Here is a 13,651-nt window from a genome sequence, read left to right as displayed (position 1 = left end):
GTTCTTGATCCGGTGGGGCGCTTTTTCTCTGGCAATTTAGGAGAAGACTGTTTAGAATGAAGGTTGTTCTAAAACCTTTTATTGTTCTCAGAAGATGGATCATTTTCCTGGTTTTCATACTCTAGTGGGGAAAATCTATTTTGGAGGGAAATTCTATTATTTCCAGCTGTCTCACTCCTATCAGTTGTTGTGACAGCAGCTCGCTGTCGAAGTCTCCTTTTCCCAGGGGGAACGGGGGCATTTCTCCGTAATTCTGGCCATTCTAATTTATTTAATTGCTGAGATCTTCCAGTGAGTCGTCCACCTTGATTTTTTGGGCATGCGCCTAAAACATGCCAGGGAGGTAGGTTTATTCTCAGTGTTCTGATTGCCGGCTGAGTCGTTGAGCTGGCTGTCACTGTTAGGGATCACAGGCAGAGTTGAATCATTGCTGTACCCCATATTCACCTCCACATTCACTTCTAGTCCATGGATTTTCATCTGCAAAACAGCTAATTTTTGTAATTTGTGGAATTATACTAGTCAAACAAAACAAAAACAACAATTAATAACAAGAACACACACTTAGTTACACCTGTTACGGTTATTCCCTCTGTCTTCCTTCTGAGTTCTGACTTTGATGGTAAATGAAATGCAGTGCTTTCACGTGGAGTTAAACTCTGGAAAATGTAATTTCATTGGATCATTACAATTATTACAGTGGTAAGATTAATGTTTGCAGATTCTTTACCAACTTTCCTCATTGCTTGAAGTCCGACAGGATTCCAGTAAACATCCCTTCAGCATCACACTGCCACCATTATGTTTTGCTGTAGAGTTGGTTTTTCACAGGCAGAGGTGGGTAGCAACTAGTTATATTTACTCTTACATTTATTTAGTAACTTTTTTGAAAAACAAAAACACTTCCAGGAGTTGTGTTTCTGCACAGTACATTTACTTCTACTTGAGCAATTGTATTTTTAAGTAATGCTACTCTTACTTGAGATGAATTTCTGGCTACTCGACTCACCTTGAGTTTCTTCACTGAATGAAAAACAAAGGTGTTCTAACCAGAAATACACCAGACATTTGTGAAACGGTGCCATTTGGAAATGTGGTTTTCATCTGCCTAAATTTGTTATTTTGTTCATCCATCCATTTGCTTTACTCACTCATCCCTGCAGGATCACAGGGGGACTGGTGCCCATATCCACAAGTCATATAGTACATCTTGGAGTACAGGGTGTTATTTTATAATGATATTATTTAAGTAATTTTTATATTATTCTCTAAAATACCAGAATTTGCTCATAACTTCCCACTAATTTCTTACCTTAAATCAGATGTTAAGATTAATTTGTTACTTTTTTCCCCAAACGACTTTTTTACTCTAACTTGAGTCATACTTTGGATGAATACTCTGCTTGAGTAAAAATACATTCAAGTGGATCTACTCTTACTTGAGTACAAAATTTGGCTGCTCTCCCCATCTCTGTTCACAGGATGCCAATGATGGATTAGTTAATAAAAACAATGTTCAACTGACCAGAATACGAGCATCATTTGACTTGAAAATGATCAGAAACTTTTAAAATAAGGTAAAAATAGTAAACAAAAAAAAAATCTTTTCATTGTGATTCTTTTACGCCACACATTCTGACACATGACAGCAGGGATGTCTTCCTGTGAAAGCTCAAAGTCTCCTGCTTGTAAACCAGCGCTTACAAAATCAGTAACATTTTAATTCATAAAATATCCCATGTAGGCCTCAATGAGTCCACCATCAGGAGCTAAAATACCAAACAAAAAAACAATTTATCACTCATTTTTAGATTAAGCATTTTATTATTTTCTTTATTTATAGTCAAATAGCATTCAACAAAACCAAGAATCAATTTCAGAGGCAGAGGAACTCAGGACAACAAAGCATGCTCAGTGTAACTGCTCAATGAGAGTTAAGTTTAACAAAGCATTCCACCACAGGGTCAACGTGGCACTGACCCTGTGGTGGAAATCAAATGATTTCAACTAATCATTTGAAAAGGAACCTATTTGTCAGAAATTTACATCAGTTGGAAATATTCTTTGGAAAAAGAAAACTGCTGTTCTACACAGACTGGCTTTAGATTCATAAACTCAAACCTGGAAAATGATGCACCAAACGTTCTGTAGGATCCCTGTACAAAGAGGAACACGCTTGGTTCATTATACAGTTTCACAACAAACAAGAAGTCAAACTGTTTCATGGTGGTTCTTCTTAATTAAATAGCATGAAATTACATCAAATAAGTAAACACATTATCAGGCTGTTCAGTGTGGATGGGTTTCACATTAAAGAAGATCATGCAGTGGCAACAAACATCTGACCTCCTGATCATTGCACAGCAGGAACTCTGAGGACACATTCTGAAAATTCATCAACTTGCTTCCTTCGCCATTCTCACGCATTCCCCTAAATTTTACTGAGTTCTGTTAATGGAAGGAGTTAACGATCATTATAAACAACTTTAAGACTAAGCCTGTAACTGTTACAATCATATAAGTGACAAGGGGATACTTTCTTTTTACCCATGGATGTAAGCTTTATGCTCCTGGACAGAAACAACAGGTTTAGGGTTACCTTTGACCTCTTTGATGACAGCCTTTTTTGGCTCACGTCTAAGTAATTGTGGTCCTTCCATTTTGACCAGTTTGTTATGGAGCAATCTTCTTTCAGTTTTTTGGACAGGGGATCTCTTGGTCCTCTTAGGCAGTGTTTTCCATAGAAATTGCAATTGCAAGGTAAAAAAACAAAGGGTAAAGTAATGACAACACAAAGCACCTGGACAACCATTAAACTGTTTTTATGTTGAAGCTTTCACAGATTCATGGGCAGCAACAATAAGATCATTGGTGATGCCTTTCCATCTTGGCATTGTGTTAGGGATTAAAAACTGTCAAACATCTTTATATGATAGAAAATTATGAGACTAAAAGAGATTGCAAAATTAGGTAGACTTATGTTTTTGCTGCAGTAAGTTTTCTCTGTGTGCATTTAGGGGTGATCAGTAAAGATAGGATCCCATCGAAGGTCCTCTCGGGCAATAAACAAGAAAACCTGACTATTTCCTCTCTAATATTTATTTTAAAAACTGTCCCTTAGTTCCTGTTTTAGACAACAGAAACAAAGAAGCTACCGGTGTTTGAACTCTCTGCTCCATTGAACCTGCCAGATCAGAATGTGTATGTGTGGGTTGGCTCCTACGTGTGCACAAAGACATATGAACAGAGTGTGCAAAGAGAAATTCTTCATAAATAATAACTGGTGATGAAATTCATAATGGAATCTATATTTATGATGAGATAGATAGATAGATAGATAGATAGATAGATAGATAGATAGATAGATAGATAGATAGATAGATAGATAGATAGATAGATAGATAGATAGATAGATAGATAGATAGATAGATAGATAGATAGATAGATAGATAGATAGATAGATAGATAGATAGATAGATAGATAGATAGATAGATAGATAGATAGATAGATAGATAGATAGATAGACATCATGCAGTAAGTTGTCAGACTGTTGGTAGAACATAAGACCAAATGACATCTGATTAAATGCTGAAGTACAACACAGTGCATGCTTCAACTAATTTAAAAAACTGTCAAAGTTTAATTTTCCATTAAAAAGTTAACAGTCTATAAATATTTACTTCCTCAACAAAACTCCTCACTTTCTTTCAGTTTCATTTTCAGTTTCATCTCTCTTTATCCTTTGTTCTGCTCAGTCCTCCTCTGAAAGAACTTCGTGAGGAGTTGATGGTCGGGACTTGCTGTGACCTCTGCCCTCCAACTTCCTGTCCTGCAGGAAGTCTCGGATCTCGCCGGGCAAACGCTGGAACTTCTCCTGAAACTCTGCCTCCACAGCCGCCTGCAGCTGGAGAACCATTTGCACTAGTATGAGACTAGAACTGCAATCATGATTACTGCAAGCAACCAAAAAGATCTAACACTGTCATTTACAGGTCCTTCTCAAAATATTAGCATATTGTGATAAAGTTCATTATTTTCCATAATGTAACGATGAAAATTTAACCTTCATATATTTTAGATTCATTGCACACTAACTGATATATTTCAGGTCTTTTATTGTCTTAATACGGATGATTTTGGCATACAGCTCATGAAAACCCAAAATTCCTATCTCACAAAATTAGCATATCATTAAAAGGGTCTCTAAATGAGCTATGAACCTAATCATCTGAATCAACGAGTTAACTCTAAACACCTGCAAAAGATTCCTGAGGCCTTTAAAACTCCCAGCCTGGTTCATCACTCAAAACTCCAATCATGGGTAAGACTGCCGACCTGACTGCTGTCCAGAAGGCCACTATTGACACCCTCAAGCAAGAGGGTAAGACACAGAAAGACATTTCTGAACGTATAGGCTGTTCCCAGAGTGCTGTATCAAGGCACCTCAGTGGAAAGTCTGTGGGAAGGAAAAAGTGTGGCAGAAAACGCTGCACAACGAGAAGAGGTGACCGGACCCTGAGGAAGATTGTGGAGAAGGGCCGATTCCAGACCTTGGGGGACCTGCGGAAGCAGTGGACTGAGTCTGGAGTAGAAACATCCAGAGCCACCGTGCACAGGCGTGTGCAGGAAACGGGCTACAGGTGCCACATTCCCCAGGTCAAGCCACTTTTGAACCAGAAACAGCTGCAGAAGCGCCTGACCTGGGCTACAGAGAAGCAGCACTGGACTGTTGCTCAGTGGTCCAAAGTATTTTTTTCGGATTAAAGCAAATTCTGCATGTCATTCGGAAATTAAGGTGCCAGAGTCTGGAGGAAGACTGGGGAGAAGGAAATGCCAAAATGCCAGAAGTCCAGTGTCAAGTACCCACAGTCAGTGATGGTCTGGGGTGCCGTGTCAGCTGCTGGTGTTGGTCCACTGTGTTTTATCAAGGGCAGGGTCAATGCAGCTAGCTATCAGGAGATTTTGGAGCACTTCATGCTTCCATCTGCTGAAAAGCTTTATGGAGATGAAGATTTCATTTTTCAGCATGACCTGGCACCTGCTCACAGTGCTTTCAAAACCACTGGTAAATGGTTTACTGACCATGGTATCACTGTGCTCAATTGGCCTACCAACTCTCCTGACCTGAACCCCATAGAGAATCTGTGGGATATTGTGAAGAGAACGTTGAGAGACTCAAGACCCAACACTCTGGATGAGCTAAAGGCCGCTATCGAAGCATCCTGGGCCTCCATAAGACCTCAGCAGTGCCACAGGCTGATTGCCTCCATGCCACGCCGCATTGAAGCAGTCATTTACAGGTCCTTCTCAAAATATTAGCATATTGTGATAAAGTTCATTATTTTCCATAATGTCATGATGAAAATTTAACATTCATATATTTTAGATTCATTGCACACTAACTGAAATATTTCAGGTCTTTTATTGTCTTAATACGGATGATTTTGGCATACAGCTCATGAAAACCCAAAATTCCTATCTCACAAAATTAGCATATCATTAAAAGGGTCTCTAAACGAGCTATGAACCTAATCATCTGAATCAATGAGTTAACTCTAAACACCTGCAAAAGATTCCTGAGGCCTTTAAAACTCCCAGCCTGGTTCATCACTCAAAACCCCAATCATGGGTAAGACTGCCGACCTGACTGCTGTCCAGAAGGCCACTATTGACACCCTCAAGCAAGAGGGTAAGACACAGAAAGAAATTTCTGAACGAATAGGCTGTTCCCAGAGTGCTGTATCAAGGCACCTCAGTGGGAAGTCTGTGGGAAGGAAAAAGTGTGGCAGAAAACGCTGCACAACGAGAAGAGGTGACCGGACCCTGAGGAAGATTGTGGAGAAGGGCCGATTCCAGACCTTGGGGGACCTGCAGAAGCAGTGGACTGAGTCTGGAGTAGAAACATCCAGAGCCACCGTGCACAGGCGTGTGCAGGAAATGGGCTACAGGTGCCGCATTCCCCAGACCTGGGCTACAGAGAAGCAGCACTGGACTGTTGCTCAGTGGTCCAAAGTACTTTTTTCGGATGAAAGCAAATTCTGCATGTCATTCGGAAATCAAAGTGCCAGAGTCTGGAGGAAGACTGGGGAGAAGGAAATGACAAAATGCCAGAAGTCCAGTGTCAAGTACCCACAGTCAGTGATGGTCTGGGGTGCCGTGTCAGCTGCTGGTGTTGGTCCACTGTGTTTTATCAAGGGCAGGGTCAATGCAGCTAGCTATCAGGAGATTTTGGAGCACTTCATGCTTCCATCTGATGAAAAGCTTTATGGAAATGAAGATTTCATTTTTCAGCACGACCTGGTTCCTGCTCACAGTGCCAAAACCACTGGTAAATGGTTTACTGACCATGGTATCACTGTGCTCAATTGGCCTGCCAACTCTCCTGACCTGAACCCCATAGAGAATCTGTGGGATATTGTGAAGAGAACGTTGAGAGACTCAAGACCCAACACTCTGGATGAGCTAAAGGCCGCTATCGAAGCATCCTGGGCCTCCATAAGACCTCAGTAGTGCCACAGGCTGATTGCCTCCATGCCACGCCGCATTGAAGCAGTCATTTTTGCCAAAGTATTCCCGACCAAGTATTGAGTGCATAACTGTACATGATTATTTGAAGGTTGACGATTTTGTATTAAAAACACTTTTCTTTTATTGGTCGGATGAAATATGCTAATTTTATGAGATAGGAATTTTGGGTTTTCATGAGCTGTATGCCAAAATCATCCGTATTAAGACAATAAAAGACCTGAAATATTTCAGTTAGTGTGCAATGAATCTAAAATATATGAATGTTAAATTTTCATCATGACATTATGGAAAATAATGAACTTTATCACAATATGCTAATATTTTGAGAAAGACCTGTATGCAAAAGGATTCCCGACCAAGTATTTAGTGCATAACTGTACATGATTATTTGAAGGTTGACGTTTTTTGTATTAAAAACACTTTTCTTTTATTGGTCGGATAAAATATGCTAATTTTGTGAGATAGGAATTTTGAGTTTTCATGAGCTGTATGCCAAAATCATCCGTATTAAGACAATAAAAGACCTGAAATATTTCAGTTAGTGTGCAATGAATCTAAAATATATGACTGTTAAATTTTCATCATGACATTATGGAAAATAATGAACTTTATCACAATATGCTAATATTTTGAGAAGGACCTGTATTGGGATATTAACACATTAACACAAAGAAGTGCATAAATGTGAAACGGTTTTCAAAGAGTTTTATAGACAAAAATCAGAAAAGTGTTGCATTCATTTATTTAGCCCCCCTGAGTCGATATACAGACCCATTGAATAAATTAGAATATTGTTGAAAAGTTCATTTATTTAGCAACTGAGTAAAAGAGGATTTGCTGCTTACAGCTGATGAAAATACGACATTTAAGATTAGAGTATTACATCAGACCAATTAAAACCAACTTTTTAAATACAGAAATCAGGTCTTTTGAAAGGTTGTCATTGTCTTCCGCTTTATCTGGGACCGGGTCGTGGGGGCAGCAGACTCAGCAGAGACACCCAGACTTTCTTCTCCCCAGACACCTCCTCCAGCTCCTCCAGGGGGAGCCCAAGGCGTTCCCAGGCCAGCCGAGAGACATAGTCCCTCCAACGTGTCCTGGGCCGTCCCCTGGGCCTCCTCCCGGTGGGACGTGCCTGGAACACCTCCCAAGGAAGGCGTCCAGGAGGCATCCGGTATAGATGCCCGAGCCACCTCAACTGGCTCCTCTCGATGTGGAGGAGCAGCGGCTCTACTCCGAGCCCCTCCCGGATGGCCGAGCTCCTCACCCTATCTCTAAGGGAGTGCCCGGCCACCCTACGGATGAAGCTCATTTCAGCCGCTTGTATCCGGGATCTCGTTCTTTCGGTCATTACCCAACGTTCATGGCCATAGGTGAGGGTAGGAACGTAGACCGACTGGTAAATCGAGAGCTTCACTTTTCGGCTCAGCTCTCTCTTCACCAGAGAAGTGGTCTTTTGAAAGGTATGTTTTATAAAATGCTTGAAGGTTGTCAAATAATCCTCATTGGAACACTCATTCTAATTTATCAAATATTTATCAAATTAGCTCAAGCTCAGTCAGATTGAATGGAGAATGTTGGTGAACAATAGATTTTTATTCTTTCTACAGATTGTCAATTGAATTTAGCTCTGTGCTTTGACTAGGCCATTCTAACACATAAATATGCCCCAGTCTAATGTCTTGTACCATCTAACAGGGTTTTTATTCCAGAACTATCCTTTATTTAGCCAGATCAATTCTCCCATCTACTCTTATCAGCCTCCCTGTCTCTGCTATATTTTTGTGCTGGTCTATCTCTGGGAATCCCAGTAAAATATATTGAAGTTTGGAGCATTTGCAAGGCACATTCAGGTTAGAAATATGAGAAGTGGCAGATGGTGAAATTGACCTAGACCCACACCATATGGAGAAAGGCATTATATCTAGTTGTAATTTACCTTTGGTTTCTGGTCTTGGATCTCCTGCAGGAGGTCATTATGCTGCTCCACTAGCTGATCGTGACGCTTCGTTTGAGTTTCCTCAAGCTAAAAACGAAAAGACAAAAACAGCCATCACATCTTCCCAGTCTTGTTTAGTGTCTAAAAGGTTAGCAATAAATTCCTTTAACTTAGGTTCCTCTACCACCGCTCACCCGCTTGATGTTTTGTACAACCTCATTAACGTAGGACTTGTTGATCTCAATCTTCTCCCTGAGACATACAGAAAGATAAATTGAGCTAAACCAGTTTACAATTAGATATCATTTCCACTGTCACATGGTTAACTGTTGAGATCAGTGCAGTGCAGTTCAGTAGAGGACGCTCCAGTTAGTGTCAGAAAAGAATGGTGTTTTTCTTTGTGTCACTTTATAGATCGTACTCCTCAGCCAGATGTTTCTCTTTGGTCTTGGCTTGGTTGATCTTCTCAGTTCTCCGTCGATCCATCTGTCTCTTAAGCTCCTTCTTCTCCCTACAGCAGCAGGAAGAAACATTTGAGCTGGTGGTGACATAGTGCATAGAAAACAGTAACATTTATTTGGACCAAACCGCTGAACATGAAAATGTTTCCAGGAACAAAGGAAACACTATCAGGATGAAAAATCCTGTAAATCTTTGATCCAAATTTAAAATCTGTGGTCTTTGGGGTAAAGCCCTTTTAGAATCAAACACCCAATAGACTGTTTTTTTTAAATATCAGGACCATAGCTATTGCAGTAAAAGTAACTGCATGCATTACCTTGCAAATAGATACATGTGTCTCTGAATAATGCTTTCCTCCCCTGGCCTGTGAGTTGAAGGGGACAGTTATGCCCTTTTAGGTTTGCGGTTGTACTACACTAAATATTCAGTGTTCAGATGATGAAATGAACAGAGCTTGATCTTTAAGAAGCTGACCTGCACCTCTGAGACCTTCAGAGTATAGCTGGAATTACACACATGATGACTTTTCCTACTAATTAGGGACTTTCTAAAGGCAATTGGTTGCGCTGTATTTTATTTGAGGGCATCAGAGAAATGCGGAATTCAATTGAATAACTGTGAGATTTATTGGCCAGATTTTTGGCACAAGCAAACAACAACAATTTGTGTTTCAACTTTAGGAGAATAAAAGAAGTTGAAGAAACAACATTTACATATATCTGTAAATAAGCTGTCGTGTTCAGCTGTGTGTTGGTGTGTTTGATTTTGTTTCTTTGTTTAATCACAAATAAATCACACATAGTAACAGTTGCAATAGTGCTTCCACTAGAAAAATATTCTTTTATGTCTTACTTTTACACAGGTACCAAAGGTTTGCACGTGGACCTTATAACTGTGGAGCTATACTTGATTGATTTCAGGATGTAATTTCAGGCGGAAATTACTTCTAAACCCTTAGCGAAAACAGGAAAGGCAGATAGTGCAAATATGCTTATGTAATTTCACAGCAGAGTAGCTGACTACTCAGGCTGTAAGGTGTTCATTGTTTTCATCACAAATACAGCATGTGGGAAGGATCTGCCTCTGTGGCAGTTGTTTTCTGCCAATAGTGCTCTGTAACCGACCTGGAGGTAAAAGTCTAAACAATTGGTGTCTGTGTGGGGTCTGCAGAAATATAAGTGGCACGTTTCCTGACACTAGACCTGTAAAAGTCCTGGATGGAGAGAAGGTCAGCCCTGATGATCCTCTTTGCAGAACTACTGTTTGTTGAATTTTGGACCTGTTCTGTTTGTGGATGAAAAAAACCACACTGAGATGGACGAAGACAGGACAGACTGAATTATGGCAGTGTAGAAGATGACCAGCAGCTCCTGTGTAAGGTTGTACTTCTTAAGTTGCCAGTCTGAATGAACAGAATTCAGTTGGATTTTGGATTTTAGTTAATAAAACTGTTAAAGACCATGTGCCACTTTACTACTTTTACACTACTTGATCTGTCTTAAAAATTCTGCTTAAATGCATTGAAGTTTGTGGTTGCAATCTGGCAAAATGTGGAAAAATTAAAGGGTAAGACACACAAAGGATTGGTACCAGGAATAATTTTGGAAAACATGGAGAAAAAAGGAGTGATGTCACACATGTCCAATACATAAATATATCAACATTTTTGTAACAAAAAAAGCAGACTGTTTGTACGGTAAAAAGGCAACGTGTATAAGATTTCTAAAAAGTAGTGCATAGTAAATATAGATCTTAAAAGGATCAGTTGTTGGAGCCCATTTTTGCCACGCCCTCTGTTGATTTATGCGTTGAGTATGGGCTGAAAATCAAATGAAAATTAATCGAAGTGTTTTGTCTTGATCTGCTCATAGCAAACTTCAACTATTTTTCCATCTAGTTAATTATAGTCAGGAAATTGTGCTAATAGCAGGGGTGAAAGTGAGCCGGTACGGTCCGGTACTGCGTACCACTAAAAGATTTTGCGCCGGTACGCAGCACCAGGAAGAGAGAGGAACGGCTGTCTGCTATGAAGCCGTCATCCAGAACCAGTTACGGCTGCAACAATTCCCGAACACACAAAGAACATCAGATCCGCTACCAATACGCAGTCTAAAACACGACATAATCTGTTTATAAATATAACTTTGTTTCCCTCATTCAAAATTGTTTCTGAACTGTTCTGCTATGCTGGAGCCTCAATGCTCTTGCTTTGCTTCTCTCCCCTCGGAGCTCGAGGCTGTTGTGAACGGCCAGCCTTTAAAACGAGCACCGTTACGTTTAATGTCTGTGTGCTCGTTGCTAAATATCCCAGTTAAAAGCAAAGGGAGAGAAACTAATTGTGTTTCATGTTATTTTGCTGAATTACAACAACACAGTACAGCTCGAAGAGAGTAACAATTAACACACACACACACACACACACACACACACATACAGGGGTTGGAGAATGAAACTGAAACACCTGGTGTTAGACCACAATAATTTATTAGTATGGTGTAGGGCCTCCTTTTGCGGCCAATACAGCATCAATTCGTCTTGGGAATGACATATACAAGTCCTGCACAGTGGTCAGAGGGATTTTAAGCCATTCTTCTTGCAGGATAGTGGCCAGGTCACTACGTGATACTGGTGGAGGAAAACGTTTCCTGACTCGCTCCTCCAAAACACCCCAAAGTGGCTCAATAATATTTAGATCTGGTGACTGTGCAGGCCATGGGAGATGTTCAACTTCACTTTCATGTTCATCAAACCAATCTTTCACCAGTCTTGCTGTGTGTATTGGTGCATTGTCATCCTGATACACGGCACCGCCTTCAGGATACAATGTTTGAAACACTGGATGCACATGGTCCTCAAGAATGGTTCAGTAGTCCTTGGCAGTGACGCACCCATCTAGCACAAGTATTGGGCCAAGGGAATACCATGATATGGCAGCCCAAACCATCACTGATCCACCCCCATGCTTCACTCTGGGCATTTAATTCTGCAGTGATTTGGGCAGCCGTGGTTTTATGTTTTTTGGATACAATCCAGGTTAGCACCCGAACATCCCTTTCAGACAGCTTCCTCTTGCGTCCACAGTTAATCCTGTTGGATGTGGTTCGTCCTTCTTGGTGGTATGCTGACATTACCCTGGACACCGTGGCTCTTGATACATCACAAAGACTTGCTGTCTTGGTCACAGATGCACCAGCAAGACGTGCACCAACAATTTGTCCTCTTTTGAACTCTGGTATGTCACCCCATCCCAGCACTGTGTGTTATTTCAACTTATTTTGTGTCCACGTGTAGAAATGTAAAGGGATGTATTTGTCAAGATGAGGGAAAATATTTTTACAGGGTTACTATATTTTTTAATGCCAAACTTTCCAACTTTTCCAAACTCAGATTCCCAAAACTTTCAGTCTCTTTTTGCATGAATAGAAAAGTACAGGATGAATTTATGGCCTATATTTCTACAGTGGCCAGGCTTTATAACACATAAAAAAAAACTGTCTGGAAGTAAGAAAGAAATGAAAGGGGAAAGAATGGAAAAAAGGAAGGACAGAGGAAGGAATGATGGAAGAAAGGAAAAAATAAAAGACATATGGAGGGAAGAAGGATGGATGCTGGGCAATCCGATGCACGGAAAAACAGATGAAAAAAGAAGGGTTTTCAGGTGGCTGCTCCTTGTGTTTGAAACCTTCTACTAAATGATTTAAAATTGAGGGAGTTGGTCTCTTTGGAATCTTTTAAAAGACTTTTAGGTGATAGCAAAACTGTAACATTAGCATGTAGCTGTTTTAACTGAATAATCTTTTATAAATATTGTAAAATATGTTGCTTCTGATAATTCGATGTTTAACATTTTTTTTTCAGGTTTGTTATTGCGCATTTTTTTATGTTTGCTGTATGTAGTGACGACGTATAACTTTGCTGCTGCCTGTCTTAGCCAGGACGCTCTTGTTTTTAATCTCATTGTGAGCTTTCCTGGTTAAATAAAGGTGAAATAAATAGAAACTTAAAAGAAACGACTTTTAGACAATGGGATAGGATATAAAGTCTGGTAATACAAATATATTTTATATTCTATTTTTTCCAAAATATTTTCATACCTGAAGCAAAATGAAATTAAACTCAATATTTTTCCACACTGTTCCAGACAGCTAGGAACCCTGGTTTTAGTGATCAAGGTCAAAAGATCTGCTCAAGAAACCAATAATTTGTTTTTTCTTTTCAGGCTGAGAATCCTGATTTTGCATCCACCAACAATAAAAAGATGAACCTGTAAATGAACATTTTATTGATTTGTTTTGTTCTTACTTGTCACAGATATCTTTAAGCTTCTTCATCTGAGAGTTATGACTCTCTTCAGCCAGACTGGTCAGTCGCTCTGTAAGCTGAAGGAAACAGAGATCCTCACTACCTTTTACCCCCCTTATACTAAACATGCTTCGCCACAAAACAAGTGCAATCAATCTGAGACTGAGGTGTGGTTTAGATGTGTAGATGTTTATAATGTCAGACATTACCATCTTAATATGTTCTCTCTGCAGATATTTCTGACTGTAGTACTGTTCCTGCCTCAAAGCTAGAAGCTGCTGCTGCTGCTCGTCTTTCAGCTGCTGGAGACGCTCGTCTTTCTCACCCTCCGAACACGAACCCCTGACAAACGCAGAGGCATCATCACGTTAACTTAAAACGTATATCTATAGTGTCTTGCAAAAGTATTTGTACCTCTT

General features: G+C 40.0%; 1 protein-coding gene across 3 annotated transcripts in view; it reads right to left on the bottom strand.

Annotated features, from left to right (window-relative positions):
* Window positions 1-1,801: 1,801 nt before the first annotated feature.
* LOC124859357 (1-phosphatidylinositol 4,5-bisphosphate phosphodiesterase beta-1) overlaps window positions 1,802-13,651 on the bottom strand; it is a 64,655-nt gene continuing 52,805 nt past the window's right edge. For all 3 annotated transcript variants that reach the window (XM_047352104.1, XM_047352103.1, XM_047352105.1), the window contains 6 exons: window positions 13,442-13,574; window positions 13,233-13,309; window positions 8,890-8,979; window positions 8,663-8,720; window positions 8,469-8,555; window positions 1,802-3,905 (listed from right to left, as the gene is read on the bottom strand). In XM_047352104.1, the coding sequence (XP_047208060.1) occupies window positions 3,753-3,905; window positions 8,469-8,555; window positions 8,663-8,720; window positions 8,890-8,979; window positions 13,233-13,309; window positions 13,442-13,574 (598 nt within the window). In that variant the 3' untranslated portion in view covers window positions 1,802-3,752. The remainder of the gene's footprint in view (window positions 3,906-8,468; window positions 8,556-8,662; window positions 8,721-8,889; window positions 8,980-13,232; window positions 13,310-13,441; window positions 13,575-13,651) is intronic.

This window comes from Girardinichthys multiradiatus, chromosome 22, assembly GCF_021462225.1.
Source record: "Girardinichthys multiradiatus isolate DD_20200921_A chromosome 22, DD_fGirMul_XY1, whole genome shotgun sequence".
In the NCBI taxonomy this organism is placed as follows: domain Eukaryota; kingdom Metazoa; phylum Chordata; class Actinopteri; order Cyprinodontiformes; family Goodeidae; genus Girardinichthys; species Girardinichthys multiradiatus.
This window is presented reverse-complemented; position numbering and strand designations above follow the sequence as displayed.